Consider the following 26,144-nt stretch of genomic DNA (forward strand, 5'->3'; position numbering starts at 1 on the left):
ATGACTTGGATGCTGGCTTAGGTAGTATCCAAAGCTTATTTTCTTTGAACAGTGTCATTCTGAAAGGGTCTTCCAGTAGGTAACAGGATGAAAATTGATTCTGGCATTTTGGAATAAGGGTCTAAACTCCAAGAGATCCCGTGTAGTAAGAGCACAGGTGAAGCTTGCGCCTCTGCTGTTGTTTATTGTCTCAAATACACCCTGAGGAACAAAAGGTGAGGTGATAGTTTGAAAGAGAAGGATCTGAGCATATAGTGTATCATGAGTTAGATGTGCCAACTTACTGAAGCAAAAAGGCAGTTGCCATAGTGGGAGATCATGAATATTTTCTGCAAAGGAAATGAAGAAATCCTTTCCATCTGCTTAGTGCTAGGAGGGCCACATCTGGGGTACTCTGTCCTGTTCTGGGCAATGTTCTTGAAAATAAACAGGGACCAGTAAAAGAGAGTCCAGAGGAAAGCAACAAGAATGATCCGAGATCTACAAAACATAAAACCTAATGTGTTTCCAAATACATAACTGCTAGAATGAAAGTACAGTGGTCTTCCTCTTCTACACAGACCTAATATGAAATGATGGGCACAAAGGGTGTATACGATAGACTGTAAGAAGTAATTTCCAATGTGGAACAATAATTAAGCCCTGATGTGGGTTGCCTGGCGAATTTGGAGCATTTCCATCTCTGTCAGCTTTTCAGAACAGGTTAGAGAAATATCTGTCAGGTGTTAGAGGAGACATGGCTCTGCTTTGAGGTGAGGAAATGGTCAGGAAGCCCTGAGGAGGTCCCCTCTAGCCATGCTTTCTGGATTCAGGTCTGTGCGGGTGGTTCAGGTCTCATTCAGGTGGTTGGAAATAAAAAGCTGGAATTCTGGACACTTCAGAGTAGTACAACTCCACTGTTAGATTGGATAAAATAAAGTATGTTTGCGGCGGGGCAGAAGGGAGAAGGAACGCTGTTTTGGCGTCAGGTCACTATGAATTGTCTTTTCCTCTTCTTAATGAGACGGGAGTAGGAATTATACTTAGGACCTCTGACATATTTCAAGTTGTCATGACAGTTCCTCCAGATTTCCACCACTGAACTCAGATTATGAAGCACCAGTTTGTCCTTCTTTGTCCTCAGCTGGGCTACAGTGGTTTAAGTAACAGTTACCATTAAGTTTATGGAGTTGCTCCTGATTTGCATCACCAAAAGTATGTTCAAAATTGGACCTGAGGATTAGTTGGGGTTTTGAAAAAGTTGTAGTGCGTACATAAGGGTTTCTTTTTTCCTGCCTTTTCTCACCATGAGTATTATTCATCTGCTAGACTGAAGCTTTTCTTTAGGGTTCAGTGTTTTTGCCACAAAGAGAAAAAGTTCACTTTTAATGAATTTATTCTAAGACCTGGGAAATTATACAGCATTTGTAATGTGGGAGGCATAAAAGGTTCATTGTATTTTGAAGTTCTTGTCTGACAATTCAGCCATATGATTTATTAATAGTTATCTTGTTGATGCTCTGAATTTTTAATAACATTATTTTCATTAATCTCTTCTTATGTAAATTAGGTCCACAGTCAAGTGTAGTTTTAAAAGGATGGATTTTTTTGCTTAATCATTTAATTATTTAAAGACGGCTGTAAAACCAAGAAAGGCACTTTCATTAAGCTGTCAGCATTATAGTAGATTCCTTGAGGAGGACAGGACTTTTTTGTTCTGAAATAAGCTTGGGGCAATGCTGGTAGACTGATGATAATGAAATGGGGTCATGAGCATGATGCCTATCACTGAATTGAATTTGTATAGTGAGATTTCAAGATCCAGATGCCAGCCTTCAAGACTTGTGGAGCCTACTTTAGCAATATCTCCTCTTGAGTTTGAGAATGGTTAAAAACTAAAATCAAGTAGTTTCGAAAAGTCTTAGGATTTCTGTGGTGTGCTGGGCTGTTTTCAGGGGAGAGGTGTTGGATGCTGTTGTAGAAAGGCATGTTCAGTGTTTCCGAAGTTTGCCTTTTTCCTTTCCTCCTTGGCACACTTTGAGCATGTCACATCTGCACTGTGTTATTTAGTTAAAGAACATTGCCAAGTTCATGCCCTTGGGGAATATCTTCCATTTTGAGAAGAGATTATGCCCCTTCATCAGAAAAGGCCACGTAGGTTTGTTTTCTCTGTATAGAAGGATCTTTTGCTGTGTGCAGGTGTACAGCAGCATGGAACGTCTTTCCATCCATGAAGAGAGGAAGACTCCACCACCAACTAAACGGAGTCTGAGTGAAGAAAAAGATGACAGACTGGACAGCCTTGGTAGCTTGAAGAGCCGAGACCGCAGCTGGGTGATTGGGTCTCCTGAAATGTAAGTTCTGTAGAACCAAGCCTTCTGGGTTCTCATAGCGTCTGACCTGCGCCAAAACTGACCAGTGTTAGGTCAGGGATGCTTCATATGATGTATTTCCACAGATGAAGCCTGGAATAAATAGCTGAAAATCATGGAACGGTTTGGGTTGAAAAAGGCTTCTAAAAATCATCTAGTCCAACCCATCTGCTGTGGGCAGGGTCACCTTCCACTAGACCCGGTTGCTCAAAGCCTCACACAACCTGGCCTTGAATGTTTCCAGGGATGTGGCATATCTCTGGGCAACCTGTGCAAGTGTTTCACTATCCTTGTCATAAAATCAATGCATAGAAGTGATATGGTCCTTAAATGTATCTTGATAAGTATTAACATCTCCTAAGTTTATGCCAAGTACTTTGAATGAATGTAAAGGAATTATAACCTTAAGTAAGGCTTTAGTCTGTGGAATGACTAGTTACATCACAAATGTCCCAACAGCAGTTGTTTCTTAAACATCAGTTGAATCCACAGTGTGGTGTGGCCAGACTTTTACCATTTGTCACAAATGAGAGAAAATATTAGCAAAGTCCAAAGTTTCTAAAGCTCAGAATATCCAAAAGCCTCTTGTCTTCTAATAACAAATGTCAGTAAAATATATTAATACCCAGATTTTGGATATCCACCATGTTTCTAGCATTCCTGAAATAATTGTCAGCCTTTCCTTAAAAAATGGTTGTGTCACATTTTGTGTAACTCCTGATTGGCATTACAAGTTTAAATAAAAGGAAAACAAAAAAAAAAGAAGAAAGTTATAGATTACACTCTTAGCTCACGTGCATCTTGCATCAGGCCTTCTTGGCTTCAGATTCACAGCAACTTTGAGAGAAAAAGCCATCTAATTCCCAAAAGAACATGGATGATGATTTGCATTTTGTAATTGTGGTTTTTATAATCTTTAATATCATCTTCATTGAACTGTACTCTTCTTTGGTATTATTCCTTCCTCTCTTAGAAGCTTAACAATGGAATATATTGGAAATCTAAACTCAGATGGTGCCCCAAGTCTGTGCTATTTTAGGTCCTAATGATGTAGCTCAGTCTCCTAACTTCACCCTAAACTGGCTCCAACTTTGTGAGTTGGGTCTGTGTGCTATTCTCACTCTTTATAGTTCATTATCCTCCTAACTTGATTGAGGGGCTCGGTCTTGGTTTTTCCCTTAGATTGCGTAAGCGCTTGTCTATGTCTGAATCCTCACACACGGAGAGCGACTCCAGCCCACCCCTGACCGTCCGCCGGCGCTGCTCGGGGCTTCTTGATATGCCCCGCTTTGCCATCTCCACTGAGGACGAGGGAACTGTTCTCAAAAGACCACAGTCTGAGGGGATGCTCTTACCCACCGTGCAGTCACGGGAAGGGCTGCCAGTGCCCATTCCAGAACAGCCTGTGGAGCAGGAGCTGCAGCTGGAAGGTGATGCTGGACCTACCATCCCCTCCACAGCTGTCAGCAGTGCCTCAACGTTGACAGGTATGTGTTTGGTGTGATGGTGTTGTGGTCCCCAAGAAAGCCCTCTTAGCTTTCAGACATTAACTGTAAAACTGTGGATCTGGATGGCAGATGATGTAAATGTCTCTTGCAAAGTGGTTATTTTAGTATAGTTTTGTGGATGTGCTTGACTTTGAAATAACATCAGTGGTTTAATCTCTTCAAAATTACAGCTTATATTTCAGTTCTGGCACTTCAAATTATTAAGGTCTTCTCATGCTTGAGACCCATATGATCTATGCCTCCTTACAACCACTGTGTGCCTGCCTAAGGCAGCATCATTTTAAGCATTCATCAGAGCAGATCACTGCTGAGTTGGAGCTGGAGAATATGGGTATCAGCCACATTAACAGATCCCTGTTTCCTATGGTTTTATCTATCAAAAACTTTTGGAGTAGAGACTTGAAGTTTGCTGGGGTGTGAGGTTTGTGACAGGGACATGCTACTTGCTGTCTCAGCCAGATATCCCAAAATTGAGCCAAGCTGCAGGCTTAAAAAAGTGCATCCTAAGTTTAGTAGAGTGAGTCTTAGAAGCCAGGTTTTGACTTCTTAGAAGCTTTGACTGTCCTGGGGCCAATCTCCAGCACTTGGCTGAGCTGGACCTTCCCTGCAATGGTGCCCTGGGCTGCTGCAGTGCGGGGCTGGGCTCTGGATGCTGAGTGTCCCCAGCTCCTGACCATTTCAGGGCACCAGGAAGGCAAAGGACAAAGGTGCCTGTTTCTGAGAACAGAGGAACAGCTGGGAACTGGTGGGAAGCAGTAAGGATGAAAAAAAGAAAAGCCAGTTTGGACCAATGGAAGAGATTGGAGAATTTGAATAGAAGGTTGGCAGGTTGGTTTACAGCCCGGAAAGCCAACTGTATCCTGGCTGCATCAAAAGGATCATGACCAGCAGGTCAAAGGAGGTGATCCTGCCCCTCTGCTCTGCTCTCGTGAGATCCTACCTGGAGTATTGTGTGCAGTTCTGGTAGTTCAACATAAAAAGGACATGGAACTGTTGGAACAAGTCCAGAGGAGGCCATGAGGATGATCAGGGGCTGGAGCACCTCCTGTACGAAGATAGGCTGAGAAAGTTGGGGCTGTTCAGCCTGGAGAAGAGAAGGCTGCGTGGAGACCTCATAGCAGCCTTCCAGTATCTGAAAGGGGCCTGTAAGGATGCTGGAGAGAGACTCTTCATCAGGAATTATAGTGATAGGACAAAGGGGAATGGGTTCAAACCTAAACAGGGGAGATTTAGGTTAGCTCTAAGGAAGAAGTGTTTTACTGTGAAGGTGGTGAGGCACTGGAATGGGTTGCCCAAGGAGGTTGTGAATGCTCCATCCCTGACAGTGTTCAAGGCCAGGTTGGACAGAGCCTTGGGTGACATGGCCTAGTGTGAGGTGTCCCTGCCCATGGGAGGGGATTGGAACTGGATGATCTTAAGGAACTTTCCAGTCCAAACCATTCTATGATTCTGTGATTGTATTTGAGAAGGAAGAAATATTTAGGGGAAGAACTAGATAGTAGTGTTAAAGAAAAGGATTAGCTGCGTTAAGAAAATAAAAACAAGTTGGTGGATGAACCTGAGAACAAGCAGGCAAAGCAATTGTGGATGCATTGAGGATGGAAAGGAGACGAAATGAGTACTGGGCAAGGAGTCAGAATGACAGCAAGACTGGACATGGACAAAGTGAAGGGCACTGGGCAGATGTGATGGTGAATTGATAGCAGAAGGTGGAAATGCGTTAGAGGAAATTCACCTCCAGACTAAAGCCAAAGAACCCCACATCTCATTATTCCTCTTCTGCAATCCAGTCTGTGAAATTCCTTCAGAATTTTCCCATTTTCCACTTTGGCTCATCCTTCCAGAACAGGCCCAGTGCTTCCATCATGTACTCCATTAACCCGTGAGAGGAGGTATAGGAATGAAGGAAGTAAGGTACCACATACTTGGATGACATAGGTGTCATAGGGGAACCTTAGTTTGTCCATTTCATACTAAAAGACCAGAAACACGCTACTAAAAATTGTGAGAACACCTTAATTACAAATACAAGTATCTACAAGTTGAAATAGGCAAAACACAAAGCTTCCCTGGGCAGCTGCTCACCTGAGCCTAATGCATTAGAGCAGTCTTTAATCTGGGATTCAGGGATACCATTGCTTCAGTGTCCCCAGTCTGCACAGTTAAGTCAGAGGCAGGGAACTGCAAGAAAGGATTTAATTCCTGTCACTGTCTTGAAGTGCTCTGCTAATGTTTATCACAGCCTTTTCACACGCAGCCTCCAATTCGGGTGTCTTCATTGTCTGGGAGCCTTATTTGAAGCTCTGTGGCTGTTAAATGTGAACACGCATCTCGTACTGAGGTCTGTGGGAATGGTGCTTTGAATTTTTATTTTCGTGGTACTTCCTGCTTGACTTAGTATGCAGAGCAGTGGTGCCCACTTAAATAACGATGATCAATGTTTTGTTCTGTCCTCATTGCTCAAAATGTGGCCCTAAGGCTTTATTTATTGCACGCTGCTTAAAATTTGCTTTTGAAGACAGAATGATTAATTTCCCTTGTGGACTTGCTGTGATGCTCATCACTTTCATTTCTAAGCACCTTGTAAATTCTAATTAATGTATTTTCACAGAGCCCCTTGAAGGCATCAGATGGGGAACTGAGGCACTGAGCTCGAGTACAGCACCCTCAGCCCTCAGCATTGTTACATGCCCAGTCTGATTTTCAAGCTTATTTTGCATTTTATGTATAATTATAGCAGGTTAAGTAATTTAAGACTAAATTGCAGTGGTGCACAGAAGGGGACAAATTAAGGTTGTCTTTGCAATCCACATTTTTACTTTCCCCGATTTTAGTACTTTCATATTCTCTTAAAATGGATTTTTTTATGTGCAGCTCCAGTAGAACCTGGCTCTTCTACTACAGGCAGTTTTAACTTAAAGATTGACAGTTCTTGCTGGTTGTAAAACTGGAGCACTTCCCATAAAGCTGTTTTCATCTGTGAACAATCCCATTGAAATGACTTGCCTGCAGAACTGCACTGCAGTTTTAGGATTCATGTAACTGCTACTCAACAACGTGATTTCATTAGCGAGCTTTTCCAACAGAACAGAAGCTGCTAATTTTCTGTATTCAGAATAAGACCATTTCTGTAAATAAAAATTCAAGCCCTGGGGTTTCTTCTTAGGAAAATTTACTCTTGGACTTCATGTAAACATGACTTTGATTTAATGTATTTTGCCTGTAGGGGAATAGACTGTTAGGAATTCCCTGTGGTTCTAATCTGTTTTAATTTAAACTGTAGCTGGGAGCACTGCAGATTTCTCTGATCCACGAGCTCGCAGTAATAGCAATGAAGGCCCAGACTTTACCACTCCAAAAGCCATCAGCGATTTGGCAGTGCGGCGGGCACGACACAGGTTGCTCTCTGGGGAATCAGGGGAGAAACGTACCTCAAGACCTATCAATAAAGTGATTAAATCAGCATCCGCTACTGCCTTGTCTCTCCTGATTCCCTCAGGTAAGGAATGCCTCGGGTGAGGCATTGTCAGAATCTGCAAGCACTGAACAAAAGGTGTGCAGACAGAACCTCCCCATTTGCTCTTCTGGAATAATGCCCTCGCTGGCAGGAGGGGAGAGATCTGATTTTTACAGTCGGTTTAATATTTACTACTCAACAGGATAATGAGTACTGCTTTGCCACAGACAGGAGCGTTGTGTGTGTGGTCTGACTGCAGCTTCTGCAAATGGCAGCTGGGCCTTATTCTCTCCCCAGTTTTGTTCAAATTGGCTCCTAGCTGGTCTCTAGACAATGGTGCAGCAAGGAGGTATAGAGACATGGGACAGTTTTAACCCTCAGAGTACTATTTTTGGGGGGTCACATGCTAACTACAGCGCTGTGTGGGAACTGAAGGTGTCTGGTGCATTCATGCACCAGGAAGTTTCAGTAACTCCAGGTAACTTGTTTGAGATTAAGTGTTTAAGAATTCAGTAGTGTGAGTGACTCACAAAGTGAGTCATTGAATAGCTTACCTCGTTGGCGCGGCTCTGTCTCCAAGCAGAGCCAGATCTTGACAATTCCTCATGTCAGGTGGTAGATTCTAGTGAGCCCAACCATGCCAAGCTGTGACAGACTGGTTCAGCAGGAGGCTCTCCCTACAAGGACTTTGTCCCTTTTTCCAGAGGATAAGACCATGCTGTGTCTCCAGGGCTGTACCTGTTCCTGCCTAGGTGGGAAGAGGGAATTACAGCTTGTCCATGAGCGCCAACCCAGCAGAACCTGCTGGCAGAGCAGTGCCTTGCCCTCTCAGATGGGGAGCTGGAGGCAGGTATGCAACTGCTTCTTGGCACTGTTGTGGTGATGCACATTACATTTCTTGTGGTTTGGGCATTGGTTGCTTTTCAAACTACAAACTCCCTCATGAAAATCTCTAAAACATGTATTTAATCACCCAGTAAAGGTCCCTACAGAGCTGCTGCCGTCTGCCAGGTAAATATGTGCTGGGCAATTCAGCAGGTGTTTCTTAATGGATTAGAGATTACTTTTTACAGCTGCATTTAGTATTCCTGCTCTTTGGGTTGATTTTACTGATGTTGACCAGCTTCACTTTAAAACAAGAGTTCTGTATTTGCTTTGTATTTTTCAAAGTGTATGTTGTTCCACGAGCAAACAGGGTCAGATAGGTTAGCCGGTAGCCCAGCCCTTGGCTGTTCAGTTGGGAAACACACTCTAAAATGCACTTGTGGTGTCTTTTTCAGTAACAGAGTCCCTGCAGTAGCTAATTTTTTAGAGCAGTGAATTTAAAACACTGTCAAAACTACCTGGATGTAGTTGTTGTCTGACTGCCTACCAGTTTTTTGTGTGATTACTAACTTAATTTTGGTTCATCTCAGCTCCAACATATAACTTGCACCAAGATCTAGAGACTGCCTGATCTTTTGGAGAAGGATAATAAGTCATAACCTTGAAAAGGGGGTGTTCCAGGGTTGTGCCTAGAGCAAATGTTTATGATGGGTTGTAAATCCCTGGAAGAGAAGTAAACACTGTGAGCCAACTGTAAGCCTAGGCAAGCAGTGCTGCTGTACTAAATACACACCTCCAAATGTGTTTTTTGGGGACACTGTTGATTTTCATATTTCAAAGCATGAATTAGTTGAAGCTGCAGGCAAAGCCAGCTCTGGTGAAGACCAGAAGCTTTAAGAGCACTGGGAGAGGCTTTTTCTTAGCTGTTCTCTTAACAAGAATTTTCTCTCTTTTGGAGGCTTGCTTTCCTAATTGTTGCCCACCTTTGTGTCATCACTGTAGATCACCACACGTGTTCTCCATTGGCCAGTCCAATGTCACCTCATTCTCTCTCCTCCAACCCATCTTCGAGGGACTCCTCACCCAGCCGTGACTTTTCTCCTGCTATTGCAAACCTGAAACCACCAATCATCATCCATCGGGCTGGAAAGAAATACGGTTTCACTCTCCGTGCCATTCGCGTCTATATGGGTGACAGTGATATCTACACTGTGCATCACATGGTCTGGGTATGTCTCTGCTTTTCTAAAATGAGTACCCTCAGGGCCAGAAATGCATTTAGCCGGGGGTGTGGGATTTATCTTACCCTGTTTTCTTTTGGGGGTGGGAGAAACCCTTCCAAAATAAATAACTTGGGGTTGTACCTGCATCTGTTTTCAAGCCCCATCAGAGCACCACAGCAACCTTTCTTTCCTTCTTTCTTCCCTGGTTACATGAATCCACCTTCTTTCACCTGTAGCACATACTTTAAAGCATGTTTCTGTGTACATACCCTCTTTCTCCTAATTGGGGTTGTTGCATGAGGGCCACTCATAGCTAATTTATTCAGACCTATGTTGGTGATTGTAGCCAGCTTCTGATCACTTTGGTCTGCTGAGGTTTTCCAAGCAGTCACTTGGAATTGATTACAAGCCTTAAAGCATCACTGTTGCTATGTTGATTGCCTAGGGATTCAGCTCTTGGCTTAGTGTTGTGCTGTGCTGAAAGGTCTGGTTTCCATGTCTGTATCTCTTCCTTCCCATTAAGTCTGGTACTTGAGCTCTGTGTTCCTTTTTTGTTAACCTGTATGACTTCTAGGAAGGATCCATTCCCCAAAGCAGTGTTGTTTATATTGTGTAGCTAGGGAGAATGGAGCCAGGGTAGAGGTTGGTTGTTTTTCTCCTTGTATCTCTCTTCATTAGACAATTTGGACTTCATATGCTTTGATTGTTATTTAACACTCATTCTTACCTAGAAAATAATTGAAGCTGCATTTTTTCCCTTGCTTCTCTCTGCTTTCCTTGAAAAATGCTGAGTTTACCAAGATACTGATTTGTAGTCTTTCTGGCTATAGGGAGAGTTGTAGTATTCTCAAGCGTATCTGTCTCCTCACTGTAAAGAAGGCTTACCCTTCTGAACAGTGATGGGGAAAGGCATTGTGTTCATGGGGGAAAAGATATGATGTTGAATAGGTTAATAAAGGATGGAGAGTGGAAAAAGAAGCACTGTTTGGGATGAGATGCAACCCCTAAACACCTGGCACAGAGTCTTATTTAAAAGACTGTTGTCTGCCTTGGGTTACAGCATGTCAGTGGAAGGATGCTGGATTTGAGATGGCAGAGGAATTGAAAAAGATTGAATGCTTGTCTGGATATCAAGAGTATCTAGTTAATGTTCCCGAGTGCTGGAAATACTTGGAATCGTGTTAAGCCTTTTCGTTGAGAGGAGCTGGTCTCTTGGTCAGCTTAACCATCCTGGATGGATGGACTGGGAGAAGACTGGCAGGGTGCTGGGGGAGGAATGCAAGAGCACAGGTTTTTGTGCTTGGTTGTGCCAGTCTGTGGTTTCTTTCACCCTTCTTTGAAGCAGCTGGTGCTGGCTGCAGCAGAGGTGAGATGGATGGACTTTGAGTCTGATCTGGTCAGCAGCCTTGTACATTCCTTTTCTCAAATCAGTCATCCCCTTCTTGTTGCCAGCACGTGGAGGAAGGCGGCCCAGCACATGAAGCAGGTCTGCGTGAAGGGGATCTAATAACCCACGTCAATGGGGAGCCGGTCAATGGACTGGTGCACACAGAAGTGGTGGAGCTGATTCTGAAGGTAGGGACTCAGCACTGCTAGATCTTGGAAAAAAGAGCCAGCTTGTTTAAAACAGTGTAGGTATCTAATTGCATTGTCTGTAATACAAGTATGTACACAGCACCTACTGGTATATAAAAGCAGCCTTGTAATAGTTGGTCTTAAAATTATCCATTTAAATGACTTGTGTTTTGATACCTTCTCTGAGCTGTATCCATTTACAGAAGTAAAACCCAAAGGTCTGGACTGTTCCAAAAGGCAGAAGTCTTCAGGACTGCAAATAGAGGAGCAATAAAAATTATTTTATAAGGATTAATTTTTTACTTTTTTTTCCTTTTTTTTTTTAAGATGAGACAAGCCAGGCTCTGTGTTGCAGAATCAGCATGATAGATGCCTGATATGCTCACATCTGCTGTCAGCCAGAGCACTGGGAATAGGATTGGTGACAGAATATCACTTTGTTCAAGTTTCCAAGTATAACAAGTATTAAATTGAGGCAGTTGGGATCTCAATGGGAGAGGTCAGATGCTGTGTTCTATCTGCTCTGGGAAGCTTTACCTACCAGCTGGGGTCTGAGCTAATCATTTGTGAAAGCCTGACTAAAGAGGGCTCTCTCAGCAATTCCTTAATAAATGATAGCTGGAAATGCAAAGGGGAAAATGGAGTTTGACAGAGGATTACAAAATGGCAGGCAGCAATAAACTAGCAGCCTAGCTGCTTAGCCTGCAGATCTGCTTCAAACAGCAATGTTTTAAGCGATGCCTCTGTGCCTTGTTTCTGACAGAGTGGAAATAAAGTGTCCATCTCCACCACACCATTTGAGAACACATCCATCAAAGTTGGCCCAGCCCGAAAAGCCAGCTACAAATCCAAGATGGCTCGTAGGAACAAGAAGAGCAAAACTAAGGATGGTCAGGAAAGGTTTGTTGTGATGTTTCTCCTTGAAAATTAAGCGGTAACCAACATAATGGAAGAGATCTTGCCAAATCAATTTCCAGATGATATATAGCAGCACCTACATCTTTCAGTTCTTTTTCTCTTTAATTGTACCATAAGTTTGACTGAAATGTGCCAATAAAGGTTTGGGCTCATTTGGGCTTGTAAACAACTTCTGAATGCTCTTCCACAGTAAGAAGAAGAGTTCTTTGCTGAGGAAGATCACTAAACAAGCATCGCTGCTTCACACCAGCCGGAGTTTATCTTCACTAAACCGTTCTCTGTCTTCTGGAGAAAGCGTGCCTGGCTCTCCAACTCACAACCTGTCTCCTCGGTCGCCAACGCAGAGTTACAGATCCACTCCCGAGTCTGTGCACTCAGGTAAAGAAAGAAACAAAAGAAACCAAACCCAAAACATCCCTACAGAGTGATAAACCTTGGAGAAGATTTGTGCTTATTGATTAATTTTTGAAGTGAAATACACAACAGCAGGTATTAGGTCTGTTTGTGAAGGGAAACAACAGCTGTGATGTCTATTACCTTAAGTATGGATGTATTCTTTTTCATCGATTCACTTAAAAATGAAAATCCATACATCCTTTTAAGAAGGCGTTTGCTGTACTACAGCATCCTTTCACCATCCCTTCACTTTGATGCAAACGTCTGTTGTAAGTTTTTGTAGCAGTGTGACACATTTTCTGTATTAGTTCAGAGAAAAGAAATCAAAACAATGTGGCAAAATTGTATTTGAAAATTGAATCGCTGATGGAATAAAGAGATTTGTGTCTTGAGAATAGCAATAGAACACTTGGTTTATCTGCTTGGAGGAAATCTTTCAGGAAAAACATTCTGGTAGCAGAGTGTTTCTTACTATATCCTGGTGTTGTGTGACAGTGATGGGATTTTTCCATCAGAAGCAATGCAGTATTACCTTATAATATTGCAACAGTGCTTTGTGGTAATGTGGCATTTTGTCTTGATTTTGCATGTCTTATTTTCAATAACTTGTTTTAGTGGTCAGGTATATATTAATGTTCTTACTCTTTTTTTTTAACTCCCTCCTCTAAGTTGGTGGCAATTCTTCCCAGAGCAGCTCTCCCAGTTCCAGCGTTCCCAATTCTCCAGCCAGCTCTGGACACATCCGCCCCAGCTCTCTGCATGGACTAGCACCAAAGCTTCAAAGGCAGTACAGATCTCCGAGGCGTAAATCTGCAGGAAACATCCCTCTGTCACCGCTAGCTCACACTCCATCACCAACCCCACAGTCCACATCGCCGCAGCGCTCCCCGTCTCCTTTACCAGGACACTCAGTTGGCAGCTCCAGTATTATTCAGTCTTTTCCGGTAAAGCTGCACTCCTCTCCACCACTGGTGAGGCAGATTTCTCGCCCCAAAAGTGCTGAACCCCCTAGGTCTCCTTTGCTAAAGAGAGTTCAGTCGGCCGAGAAACTGGCTGCCTCGCTGTCCTCTTCTGAGAAGAAGCTGGGTTCCTCACGTAAGCACAGCTTGGATATCTCACACTCTGAATTTAAGAAGGAGATGCTACAGAGGGATCCTAGCCTCCAGAGCTTACAAGAATCTGCGAATGAAACAACAGGCGGCAAACTGGGGCTAGCAGAAAAGGGGATGTTGCAGAAGCCGGGTTCACGGAAGTTGGGTGCTATCCGACAGGACAGGGTGGAGAGAAGGGAGTCCCTGCAAAAGCAAGAGGCTATCAGAGAAGTGGACTCTTCCGAAGACGAAACGGATGATGGGTCAGAAGATAGTCAGGATGGGAGAAGACTCGACAAGCCCCCTGACAGTGGAGACCAAGGCTCGGATTCTTTTAATGAGGATAATAAGTTTTCATCTAAATTGGAAAGCAAGGATAGTATTGAAGATGATGCCTTTCTACCTGAAGACCCGAAAGGTACGGAAGATTTGCAGAAGGGAACTAATCAACAAGCCAAGCCTGTTTCAGAGCCACTGCAAATCAGTGCGCAGCCTTCCCCATCAGGGGTCCTCCCAAGAGCTTCTCCACAAAAATTAGCTGATTCAGAAAAGCCATTACTAAGATCAGAAACAACTGCAAAGGAACAAAAATTGCCAGAAAACAAAACTTTTGAGTGTTTTGGTCCAAAAGAGAAACCTTCTGAAGCAATCAAAGACCTAGGGAGAACTACAAGTACTCAAAAACCAACAGATCGGACAGAACGTATACAGTGCCCATCTATCAAACTCCCAGAACTTGAAGAAGGTGACTCTTCAGGGGCCTCGTGTAGTAAGCTTGACCAGAAAGACCCTTTGCTAACAGAAAGCAGCCAGAAGAAACAGGACTCTAAACCTCTGCTGGCACTTTCTTCATGGTGCACGGCAAGCGTGAGCACTCCTCCCTCAGTAAGCCCTGTGGGCCACAGCGAGAAGGATCGCAAGGAGACCCTTCAGCCTGCAGAACAGCACAGCCCCTCGTTTCTGTCTCCTAGAAGCCCAAGTGAGGTGTCCCAAAAAAGTCCTTCTGCTGAAAAGCAGCCCAGCTCGTCCCAGGCAGAGAGTGCTCCAACCGCCAGCAAAACCAGCCCAGCAGGTCCTGTATCCTCCACGCTCCTCATCCCCGGCGCTATCGAAAGAGCTCTCTCCGTGTCTCAGTTAGTACCGCTAGCTCAGAGTGTCTTGGGCCCTTTGAAGCTCAGTATGTCTGGTTCTGGGGAGGTGGAAAAGAGAAAGGATTTCCCCCATTTGGGTGCCTCCTGTAAAGAAGAGAGGGATTTGAAACAAAAAAGACAGGAAACTTCACAAGCAGGAGCGTGTCAAGAGAAAGCCAAACTATCTAGCACAGACAGTCTGACGGCAAGGAGCGTATCCTGCACGGAGTCGTTACACTCAGCCAAGCCCTGGGAGGCAACGTGTCCTGTGGTGGCAAAAAAGGAGGCAACTTTTTGCAGTGCTGAAGCACCTGAAGCGTTGGGAGGTAGCTGCAAAACCACTCCATTGAAAGAGCTGTCTCACGCTCTTGGACAAGCAGCTCTGAGAGCCTCTCCTCTGCCAGATGGCAGCACGAGGCCCTCAAAAGAAGGAACTCTGGCGCAAGCAAAAAGCAAAGAGGTTGGAAACCAGTTAAAAATACAAGACTTTCCCCTGTCACATGATGATGCTGTAAAGAAAACATAGCAGCATCCCTGGTACGAGCGGACTGGAGCATTCTACATTCAAAATAGAGACTGCATGTTTGAATTTTGTAATATACACTAATATAAAATAGAACTTGTGTACATCTATTTTTGGGAGGGTTTTTTTCATACTGTTTTTTGTGTTTTTTTCATCCTTGCTATTCTATTTTTGTACACAGTAATGCTTGCTGTTTGAGGTCTCTTTAGAACAGGGTATCTTTAAAGCAGGGCTTAAGAAACAGTTTGTTTTATTTTATTTGTTTTTTTCCCCTTCCAGACTTTTTATTTTGCCTGAGTTTAGGGCCTGTTGTGCTCTTCCCTCTAATCCCGCATTTATTTGAGATCCCAAAAGTTCTGAGTACAAAAAAGGCAGCTTACTTTTAAATTTCTGCCTTTCAGTTTTCTCTTTGAAATGCCATTGAAATTCACAGATTTCAGGTTTGGTCTTTGAATTTACAATCTGATGTCCTTGGACAAGGAGAAGAAACTACTCTCATCCGCAGGTTGTTCTGGAGCTGCAAACCCTCTTCGGTGCAAGTGAGAGCTCTTTGTCACCATGTGCATCACAGTCCTTAGAGGATCCAGAGGCAAGGGACTTGGCTGGAGGGGTCAGACACAGAGAGATCCGTGTCTGCTCTTTAAACCCAGTAAAAGTAGTTTTCAATGGAATTACCTGAAAGAGAAGTCCCCAATCCGTAAGCTGTTTTGGGGGGGATTGTTTTTACTTATCGTTTATGAGACACTTGGCAACTTTTCCCTCTGTTTTTATGATTTTAGTGATGTTTTCTCTTTCTTTCTCTGGCTTCAATTCACAACTTGCCCTGCCTCAGAATAAATGACCCCAGGAAAGGGGTGCCTTGTAGGTTGGTCTTAAAGTAGAGAACTCTGTAGTCGCGTGTTCTCCAGTATGTGTCAGGCAAAGTTATCTTGATGATAAATGGCCTTTGGAGACTTTTCCTTCTCTTGGTGAGTCTAAATAGGTAGGGATTCTAAGGTGTTCCTTAACATTTCTGAATTGGAGCTTGGGAAACTTGCTGAGTTTTCTGAATCTGCCCGTTTTAAAAACAAAAGAATCCTGTGAAGAGTTCAGATTCCTCGAGTTCTGTGGACAAGCTGCAAGCAGACTTCAAAACACATGTGATATTTTAAGATTTCAGCTTTGATAGCTAGATCATTTCCACTGCTGAGGTCACTTTCCATTAAGAAAATTAACTCTCTGCTCTTAGGTTTAGACATTGCTTTGCTTTAAGTGTGACCAACTCTGGATAACAGTGCTCTTTGCTGGGGATTAGATCAATAATCATACACCAGTAAACGTGTCGAGTGGTGATACCTATAGCACTGTAAAGCCATTTCTTCATCCAGTTAAAGGTTCCTCTCAATGAACACTCCCATCATTTGTCCCAGATTGTGCTCAGCTTTTAATCTAGTCTTGTCTGAGTGTATCTCCTTGCGGATCACCCGCAAGGTCTAGTATCCTGCTCACTGGCTTATGCTGTTAGAAGCAGAATGACTGTGCAACGGTATTTCAAGCTAAAATCTGCCTCTGTTGGTCTGATTTCATTACACCGCTGCCTTCTTCAGTGTCTTGTTTTTTTCTGTACTTGAAGTTTTGATTTGCTTTCCCCTAAGTGCAGATATGTTTTTCTATAGGAATAGATTTCCTCCAACTCTTTCAACTTGATTTCAGCTCAATCCACAAATCACAAAAGTCTCTGGAATCTCACCCTGCTTCTTTATGTATAACTGTTGTTTCCCCCCTCGCCCCATTATATACTTGATTTTGGCTGCTTGGATTTCATTTCTGGACCAAGTTTTGGTTTGGACTTTTCTTTTTTAACATGTTTAAAAGAGTGTTTACTCTGTGTGTCTGTGTGAACATGTATGGTGTTGTTAATACACTAACCAAAGCCTCAATGCTCCCAGATAACACGTTAATAAATCTTGCTGTGACGGTATTGAGAGCGGAGCCTGCTGTGCTGTCTCTTTGCTCTTTTCCCTGGAATTCATAGGCTACTCATATACCCTTGGTTTGCAATAATAATCACAGTATTTCCACTGCCTTGTCAGGGTCCTGGCTATCTCCAGCCTCTCAAAGCACTCTTGTTGATGAGCATCATTCTGTGCTGATTCGGAGCCATGGCAAGTAAGGAACAGGCTTGGCAGGATCTGGTACTTACCTGTCTGGTTTTCAGCCTGGTGGCTTGATCTGCTTAAACAATGCTGAGAAACAAGGCCTGATCAGCAGTGCAGTACAGGATAGAATGGACAGGAGCAGTGAGAAATTGATTCAGCATCCTGAGTCTGTGGTAATTATGAAGACAAGTCTCAGGCTTATGTCCTGAGAGCACCTAACCTCAGCGAGGTTGGAGGTCTCTGTGTAAATCAGTGAACTCAGAGTTGTGTGAGGACAGGGTCTGACCTGGCTGCTCCCTGGTTGCAGTCCCCTCTTCCTTCTCCTTGCAGTGACACAGCTTCTCCTGTGTGCATCCACAAAGGGTGCTGCATTTTAAGAACCTGATGGGAAAACCACCCCCTGCTCCTAGGAGAGAGGGCTGGGTAACCTAGCTCATCCCATGGTGAGGGTCTGAAGGTACCAGCTGTATTAACTGCTGACTGCCTCCCTTTGCAGGTGGTGATTCCAGTGCTGAATTGCAGTTATCCTTTCCTACACATAAAAAGAGGAGTTGGAAGCCTTGCTGTGTCACAGCTTTTGCTGCTGTTGTTGCCTGAACTGGCCCAAGAAGAGGTGAGGTGTGTGTTTAGTCACCTCTTTTGTAGCTACGGTACAGAAAGTGATGGGTGCAATTTAAAAAACCATGTTTTTTTGGAAGCCAAAGCCAAACAGCATTGCCAGGAGAGCATCCTAGTGAAGCCACATATCCCCTGTGCCTGGTCAGTCCTGCAGTTCCCCTTGGTGTGCCAGGTTCCACCTTCTGTCAAACTTACCTGGAGCACCTTTGGCAAAAAGTCACTTTCTATTAGATTCCGATAATAAACCAGGTAGATGCACCAAGACTTACTCCTTGCTCTGCTAAGAAGTGCTTAAACACCTCAGATAAGCTTGTAAAAAGTGTCGGGTGGGAAGGAGATGTTGGAAAAGCTGAGTGAGATGAGTGAGGATGTGTTCCCCAGGGCAGGATCGGACCCGTGGTACGCGAGCAAAGCATTCAGCAAGACAAGAACTTGGCCTCTGTAGATAACCCTCAGACAGGCGGGAGGTAGAAGGTGCGTGTGGTGTGTCTGATGAATGAGCCGTGCATGTAACCATCCCAATACGCTGCTTTCCTGCTTCGTTTCCCTCTTCCCTTCTGTCGGCTTGGCTCTCCTGCTCCTCAGGTGCTGGGGTGACAGCACCAAAGCTGGCTCCAGCCCCTGCAGCTCCTCTCTGCTCCTTCATCTAGCCATCGCATTCCTGCCCCGTGCCTCATTTCAGTGTTACTTTTCCCTTTGTCTCTTACTGTTGCGAACTAAGAGAAACGGATGATATTTATTGTAAATATTAGACTTTAGCATTGTAACGGCCACTCCTGGGTCCGGATGTCAGAGGCCTTTGGCTGCTATTGTACTGAAGAGCGCTTGCTGGGAAAGGGGTAGGAGTGACCAGTGGTTTTGGTTGCCACACTTGCGTTAAGGTGTGATTTGGAGTATTTTAACTATTAACTATTTCTTTCTTCAGAAGAGGGCAGGATAAAGTCTTTCTCTGGTTTTCTCTTACTGGATGTGAAGGATAATTCTGTACTTCTAGTAGAAGATTGGACAGAAGTGTGTGTTTCCCTTGTGTTCGATGACCATATCCAGGTGGCTGGGAGAGCGCCTCCTGAGCTGGGCTCCGCCAAGCTGTGTCACTCAGCACTTAGCTAGATAAGAGGAAGTGTGGAATTTCTGTGTTTTTAGAAACTTGAACAATTGCCACATAATAGCGGTGCAATAATTTTTATTCATGTTGTACCTGCATGTCGGTGTTCGAATCCTCCTCCAAAATAAAGAATTTGGGTTTGTTTTTTTTTTTGTTTTTTTACATAAATTCACATTTGTGTCTGTCTCTTGTTGGGTTTCGCCTCAATCTCCTGCAGTGCTGGGGGTGCTTTCAGCATCAACTGGCTGTTGGATGGGGCAGAGAACAGCCTGTGGGGTGCCTGGGTGTGGGAGGTATCGAAGTAAATCTGCCAGGCTGTTTGGGTTTTTGTGTTTCGGATGTATGGATAAGCCAAAGCTTTCCACTCTGAAACTGAAGCCCAAATTTACCATCCCAGAAGGCAAAGCGTATCTTGGGCTGCATCCAAAGGAGCGTGACCAGCAGGTTGAGGGAGGTGATGCTGCCCCTCTGCTCCGCTGTGGTGAGACCCTATCTTCAGTCCTGCATCCAGCTCTGGGGCCACCAACACAGGAAAGACTTGGATCTGTTAGAGGGGGTCCAGAGTAGGCCACAAAAATGGTCAGAGGTATGGAGCATCTCTGCCATGAGGAAAGGCTGAGAGAGAATTGGGGTTGTTTAGCCTAGAGAAGAGAAGACTCCAGGGAGAGCTTATCACAGCCTTTCAGTACTTAAAGGGGAGCTATAAGAAAGATGGGGAGAGACTTCAGCAGAGCCTGTTGCAACAGGACAATGGGTGATGGTTTTAAACTAAAAGAGGAGATTCAGGCTGGATGTGAGGAAAAAATTCTTTACAATGAGGGTGGTAAAACACTGGCACCGGCTGCCCACAGAGGTGGTGGATGCCCCATCCCTGGAGACATTCAGAACAAGGCTGGATGCGGTTCTGAGCAACCTGATCTGATTGAAGATGTCCCTGCTCATTGCAGGGGGTTGGATTAGATGGGCTTTCAAAGTCCTTTCCAGCCCAAACTGTTCTGTGGTACTCCACTGTGACCAGTCGTGTCCGGTGTCCCTGCTAATGTGGGGTCCTGATGGTCAGCCCTGACTGAAGGGGGAAAAACATATAAGACATGAAACTTAGCTGAGCCACAGAAGAAAGCAGTGAGATGGAGGATGTGGCTGACCACAGCTGAACGCAATAGCTGATGGGTGTATGAATTACGTGCACACAACAACATCTAAAGGGCAGCAGCTGCCAGTGGCACAGGTATGGCTTTGGTTCGCATTAGCCAAGCACCACAAGGCAGCAGGAGCTGCACAGCCCCCGTGTGTATCCACTTGTTGGGCTGCCCTGATAATACACCCCGCAGACCTTTCCAGAAACAGCCCTTTGCTTTTAACACCTGCAGGTGTGCGCTCTCACATGGAAAAGCCTTCAAAGGCTTCTTCCTGTCCTTGGAACCGAAGAGCTGGGGAGACGCTCGTGTCTGAGGGGATCGGGCTCAGCCTCATTTGCTGCTGCTGATGCTCAAAATATCCCTTGTCTCCGTGCTCCGGAGGAGCTGCCAAGCACAGGGATGAAGCAGAGCTCCATCCACGGGAGGTTTGAAGCGCTCTGCCCGCAGCCTCCCGCCGCACCGCTGGTCGTCATTGCTGACGTTGGCTCATAGAGGAGCAGAGCAGTGCTCCTGCCCACACCGAGGGGATGCGCGGTGTGGAGGGATGGGAGCTGGGACCTCGCAGCCGCAGGATGCTGCTGTTACATCTCCTGCTGCCTTAAGCAAAACGGCCTTTCTGTGGCACAGCTCGGATCCTGTGGTCACCGACGGGTTCAGTGCAGGGACCTCATGCAGAGCAAGGGTTGGCTGTGCCCACTGACCAAGTCCATTGACACAGGGAACCAGGAGCATCGCTTTGATCCTGTTCCTTAGGCACAACCAGAGATGTGGCAATGAGAGCTTTTCATATTACATCTTCATGGGAACATCCCAGTGTTCTCCTTGTTAGCACTGGCTAAAGTTCGCTGGCTGAGATTTAATTCAGGTTAAGTTTAAAGTCACAGCCCTCCCGTAGATATTCCCCCAGTCAGGAATAAACTGCTCTTAATTCACAGTGGTTTATTCTTCCAGAGGATTCAGCTGCAACAAATAAGGGACATTTTCCCCCTGGCTGATGACATGCACATGGGCAGCTCAGTGTGCTTCAGTGCTGAGATTTGAGTCCTTCCCTGAGGATCAGAGCACGTGAGCCAGACCCTGGGAGAAATCCCACTGCCCACAGCCAGGCTGCCTGCAGTTTACCTGGGATTTCAGACAGGAATTAGGGAAAAGCCAACACAGGTGCTTGGCTGCTGCTGTTGAGTGCATTTCCCAAATGGAAACCGCAGCTGGAATTGCTGTCGGATGCACTAAATGGTGACATGACCCCATCAAAACCTGGCAGCAGCAGCAGCAGTGCTCGCTGCACCCTGTGAGCAGGGGGAATTGGGGCTTGTCATCAGTGCAAAGCATTTTCCCCCTTTTTTTGGGCCTTCTAATAATAATAATAATAGATGGTGTGTGGTGCAGGAGGGCTGCCCTTGGCAGGGGGAAAAGGTCATCCCATGGGAGGTTTTGCAGCAGCATCCATCAGGGTCAGGCTGAGCAAGGGGCACGTCCCTGAAGCAGAGAGGATTTGTTCTGTGCTGGTGAACCGGATGATGCTCCTGTGAGTTCACAGCTCTGGTTTCACATGGGTTCAGGTGAGATCAGGCTGGCTCAGGCAGTTTCCCCACAGTCAGGCTGCCAGAAGAACAACACGTATGAGTTCAGACCCCAGCCCAGGCGCTGGGTGCAGTTAAGAGAGGTCCTGGGTTGTATGTTGTCCCAGGGATGTCACATCCCTAACCCTGGACTTGTCGTTCCCACTTGGACATATTCAGCTCACCAGGGTTAAAAGCACCCTAAAACCTCATTAAAACCCATTGTTTCCCTTCCACCCAGAGACCCCTGGAGCAGAAACATGGTGCTAATTGCTCAGGGTATTTACTATGGCTGATGGTTCCTCCATCCCTCCCGCTGCCAGTCCTTAGGGACATGAGGGTCCCAGTCTTCAAGGTGGCCCATTTGGGGCTTTCCAGCTGGGAAATCCTGATTACAGGGGGCAAAGCAAGAGGTTTTGGTGTGGCAGAGGGATGCTGCAAGCCCCAGGCGGGACTTCCAGCCGGACACAGCAAGGGATGGGACTGAAGACGGACCTGGGCATCTCATGTGCTGTCACCCTGAGTGTCCCTGCCTGCGCCTGGTGTGGAGCTGGGACAAGCACTGAATGTGGGGGCTGAGCTTTGGGGTGATGTGTGGATGTCCCCACAGGGTTTAACCCATCGTGTCTGGCTCTGCTGTGCAGCCCCATTCCCCCTGACCACGGGAGCCCCCAGGGGCTGGCCCACAGCCACCCCCCCATCTTACCCTCATCACGTGCCACTGGGCTTTATGTTTTAAACGCTGATTAGGGCTGACCTCATATTTCAGAGCTTACTTCATAGTCACTAATGAGGGATTAGGAATGTTAAGCTAATTAGCAATCAGCAAATGAGGCCTCTGCCAGGCTTCTCAGCCTGACGTGCTGTCAGTGAGCGGGTTATTTGATGATCATTGTAAACCCGCTCAAACAGGCCGGCTAATTCTGATGGGCAGCAGGGAACCGGGGCAAGCCGCAGCCCGGGCCATGGGAGCCCATGGTCCTGAATGGCCCTGAATGGCCCTGGCCACTCTCCTCAGGCTCAAGAACACCGGAAACCTGCCCCTGGAGTCAAGGGATTTAAAGAAATCAACAAACTGGGGCTTTGCCCCAGCTGAGATTTACGGAGTGATGGAGTTTGACCTGCCCAGCCTCGCTGTCCTGGGACATGCCACCTAAGGAGGAATTTGGCCGTCCCTGGATGCTGCTCAGCTCTGTTGTGGTCAGGAATCCCATGGCAGCATCAGGGCTTGGAGCTGGTGATGAGCCTCTGGGACATGTTAGTTCTTGGCTCACGGGCAGGGGTTGCAGCTGCATTTTGTGGTGCTGCCCCATAACTGACCCCCTCCAGCTTCATCCAGGGGGAACAGAGGTGGGAGCTGATGGGAACTGGGCTGGCAAGGAGGTACAAGGAAGGTGCTCACTCTCTATTACCTCTTTGTGTTAGTGCTGATCCAGGAGGGCACAAGGGCTGGGGGGGGTCCTGGGCTCTGTCCTGCTGTTTCTCCACCGTTTTCAGTGTATTTAAACCCCAAGGAGGTCCAGCTCCACACCTGATGACAGCCCATGGGGACAGAGGGCTCAGCCATGTGCCAGGGACGTGCTCCTGCTGTGCTGAGGGCAGTGGGGGAATGAGGGAAGGGGAATGAGGGATTGGATTGGGACTGGTGGCATTGCTGCCTGGCCAGTGCTACCACAGAGGGATGGGTCAAGGACTTTGTGCTGGGTGATGCCAAAATGGGCTGTTTGTAACCCTGGAGATGGGGGTCAGGGTGGTGGCAAGGGCTTGTGGATGGATCTGGGGCAGGGATGGGGCAGGGATGCTCCCATTGCTCATCAAACCCCATTTTCCTGCTTTTCTGGGGGAAAATCCAGCTTCCTCCTCCTTTGCAGCCAGTGTGGGCAGACGTTTCCTTCCCACGGGGGCTCAGCACCGGCCAGGACATGGGGCCGCGGTCCCCCCCCCGCCCCTCCATCCCTCAATGGGCAGCACCAGGCAGGGATGGATCCAACCCCCCCTTCCCCGTGTGCCACCCCAGCCTGGCAGCCTGGGAGCTAAAAATACGCGAAGCACAGGGGATAACCGGGCTCCTAAATATATCCCTGCTGGAATTAGCGCCAGGCGACTGCCTCCCAGTCACGTCCGTCTGCCCGCTAATCCCAGCTGAGCCGTGCCCGCGTCAGAGGGCTCCCCCGAGCAGCCTTCCCCAGCTCCGGCCGCGGAGCATCCGCACACAGGGAGGCTTCTTCACCCTGACCGTAACGAGGGCTGACCGGGGTGGCCGGGGGTGGAGGGCAGGGTGATGCGCTGCTTAAACTGGTGCAGCGCTGAGGCATTGGTCCTCCTGGTCTTGAGATGTGCAAGAGGTGGGGGGTGATGTGTGCCGGGGGGCAGGAGCACCCCCAAGATGCTACATCTTCCTGTGCACCTCGTCCCTCCTCCCCTTCCCCTCTCTGGTCTGAAATACCTGCAAGTGTCCTTGCAGCTCTCTGGTTAATGGGGTGTTCTCCCACGCCGGTTCCCGGGATGCTCCTGTGTGCAAGGCTGCCATTGCGCTCGACGGGGTCAGCCTGAGGGAGCATCCTGCTCCCACAGATCTCACCTAGGAGTATCCCTGGCTCTCCCTGGTGCTCCCCTGGGGAGCCTACAACCTGGAGAGGGACATTTTACAAGGTCATGTAGTGACAGGACAAGGGGGAACGGCTTTAAAGTGACACACAGCAGATTTAAATTAGACATTAGGAGGAAATTCTTCCCTGTGAGGGTGCTGAGGCGCTGGCACAGGGTGCAGCTGTGGCTGCCCCATCCCTGGCAGTGTTCAAGGCCAGGTTGGATGGGGCTTGGAGCAACCTGCTCTAGTGGAAGGTGTCCCTGCCCATGGCAGGGGGTTGGAACTGGATGAGCTTTAAGGTCCCTTCCAACCCAAACCAGACTGGGATTCTATGATCCTATGAATATTTAACCCACTGTAGCTTCACCAAGCTCTCTGGTCCTTCAGTGGCAATTGGGTGAAAGCCTGAGTTGCACCACAGATCCTGCTGCTGCTTTGAGCATCCTCCTCTTACATTTCTAATGCATACATATACAAACGTACGTATTTCTGGTCTGCCCCTTTGCAAGAGCAGTGTGTGCCAGCAGGGAAGGATGCAGGGAAAGATGGGCTAAACCCAGAGGCCTGGTGGCTGCAAACTCCTCTCTGGTCAGCATCCAGCTCCCTTCCCCTTGCTAAGAGGCCAGATTGTCCCCAGGCTGGCTCCTGGGATGCTCTGCACTCAGCACAGTGCGGGGGCAGCATCCCAGAGGGATTTCCTTTTGGATCCTTCAAAGTGTCTGGCCAAGCCGCCCCCACTGCTGTCAGCCAGGACACAGGGCTGGGAATGAACCTGGGCTTTGCAGTGGCAACCCCTGTTAATCCCAGAGGAGAAGGTCCCTGGGAAAGGTGCTGCCCTCCCAGGTCACCGGCAGCAGAAGGCTACGTTCCCATTTAAACGGGCCTGGCTCCCTGCCTTTAATCTCCCAGCCTGAGCCGGGGCCTTGGGACAGAGCCAGGAGCCAACCCTCTAAGCTGGCTCTTTCTGCAGCATCTGTCTCCACAATGGGCTCCTGAGCTCTGGGGCAGGATCCTGACACCTCAGGCACAACCCATGGGGTCTGCACATCTTCTCCTGCTCCCTGCCTCAGTTTCCCCTCAGCAGTGAAGTCCTGGTGGGATGCTGTGCCCTGGATCTCCTCCCTTTGCTGGATGTAGGATGCTCCCCATGTTCTGCTGGAGTGGCTGGGGAAGGGAGATGTGCTGGGGGGTGGGTGTGTGTAGGGGGTCGGGCACAGCCCCACATCTGCTGCAGATGTTTGCTGGTGGAACATGCAGCACCCAGCAGCACTGACCTGGGGTTTGCCTGTGGTGGTGCTGGGCTGGGACTGGCTGTGGGGCTCTGCAAGGAACCACTTTGACAAGAGGAAAGGTTTGCAGACAGAACATAAAATTCCATGTTTTCCTGTCTTCCATGGGAAAACCTCGTGTGGTGAGAAACTGGGGTGTTTGGATTCTCCTGAGTGGGAGGGGAAAGCACCAAAATGAGCCCTATGCTGTTAGCTAGCTAGAAGCCCTAACCCTTCCCAGAGCTGGGTGCTGTGACCAGCCCTTGTCCCAGCTCTAGGTGCCACCTACGACCAGGGAACCAGTGCTTGCCCCTGCCTGAGGAGCAGCACCCAGGGCTCCTATGCTGCCTGCAGCCCCTGCTGTTTCCACCTCCTGTGGTTTGGGGTCCAGACCATGGGCGGCAGCTGCCAAAAAGGCTGTGTTGGTCCCAGTGTCCCTCTAGAGTGGTTGGGATGGCTTTAGGGAAGGGCTGCACCAGCTCCAGCCTTTTCCGGGTTACTGCTGGGGGAGAGAAAGAAGAGAGCTCTGTAAGGAGCGGGGCTGAGGCTCTGCCTTTGCCTCCAAGAGGGAAGGGACGGATGCAGTGCCCTGTAAAGATGGATGCTGCAGGAGCTCACTAACAGAAACTGCAGGAGCAGCATTCCCGGGAGGAGGCAGCTTCCAGGGACTGCCATCTGCGTGCAGCACGGTCCTGGTGGGAGCCTAGAGCTCCTGGGGCTTCATCCC

The 26,144-nt window shown here is 47.2% G+C and overlaps 1 protein-coding gene across 18 annotated transcripts in view; it reads left to right on the top strand.

Annotated features, from left to right (window-relative positions):
- MAST2 (microtubule associated serine/threonine kinase 2) overlaps window positions 1-19,026 on the top strand; it is a 214,996-nt gene extending 195,970 nt beyond the window's left edge. For 17 of the 18 annotated variants that reach the window (XM_062622984.1, XM_062622980.1, XM_062622981.1 and 14 more), the window contains 8 exons: window positions 2,179-2,333; window positions 3,534-3,838; window positions 7,143-7,358; window positions 9,144-9,370; window positions 10,817-10,939; window positions 11,703-11,839; window positions 12,048-12,235; window positions 12,923-19,026. In XM_062622984.1, coding sequence (XP_062478968.1) covers window positions 2,179-2,333; window positions 3,534-3,838; window positions 7,143-7,358; window positions 9,144-9,370; window positions 10,817-10,939; window positions 11,703-11,839; window positions 12,048-12,235; window positions 12,923-15,000 — 3,429 coding nt within the window. In that variant the 3' untranslated portion in view covers window positions 15,001-19,026. The remainder of the gene's footprint in view (window positions 1-2,178; window positions 2,334-3,533; window positions 3,839-7,142; window positions 7,359-9,143; window positions 9,371-10,816; window positions 10,940-11,702; window positions 11,840-12,047; window positions 12,236-12,922) is intronic. The other variant, XM_062622990.1, reaches the window with a different exon arrangement.
- The last annotated feature ends 7,118 nt before the right edge of the window (window positions 19,027-26,144 follow it).

The sequence above is a fragment of the Pezoporus occidentalis genome, unplaced genomic scaffold, assembly GCF_034315485.1.
Source record: "Pezoporus occidentalis ecotype Australia unplaced genomic scaffold, CSIRO_AGI_Poc_V1 ctg25, whole genome shotgun sequence".
NCBI classification, from domain to species: Eukaryota; Metazoa; Chordata; class Aves; order Psittaciformes; family Psittacidae; genus Pezoporus; species Pezoporus occidentalis.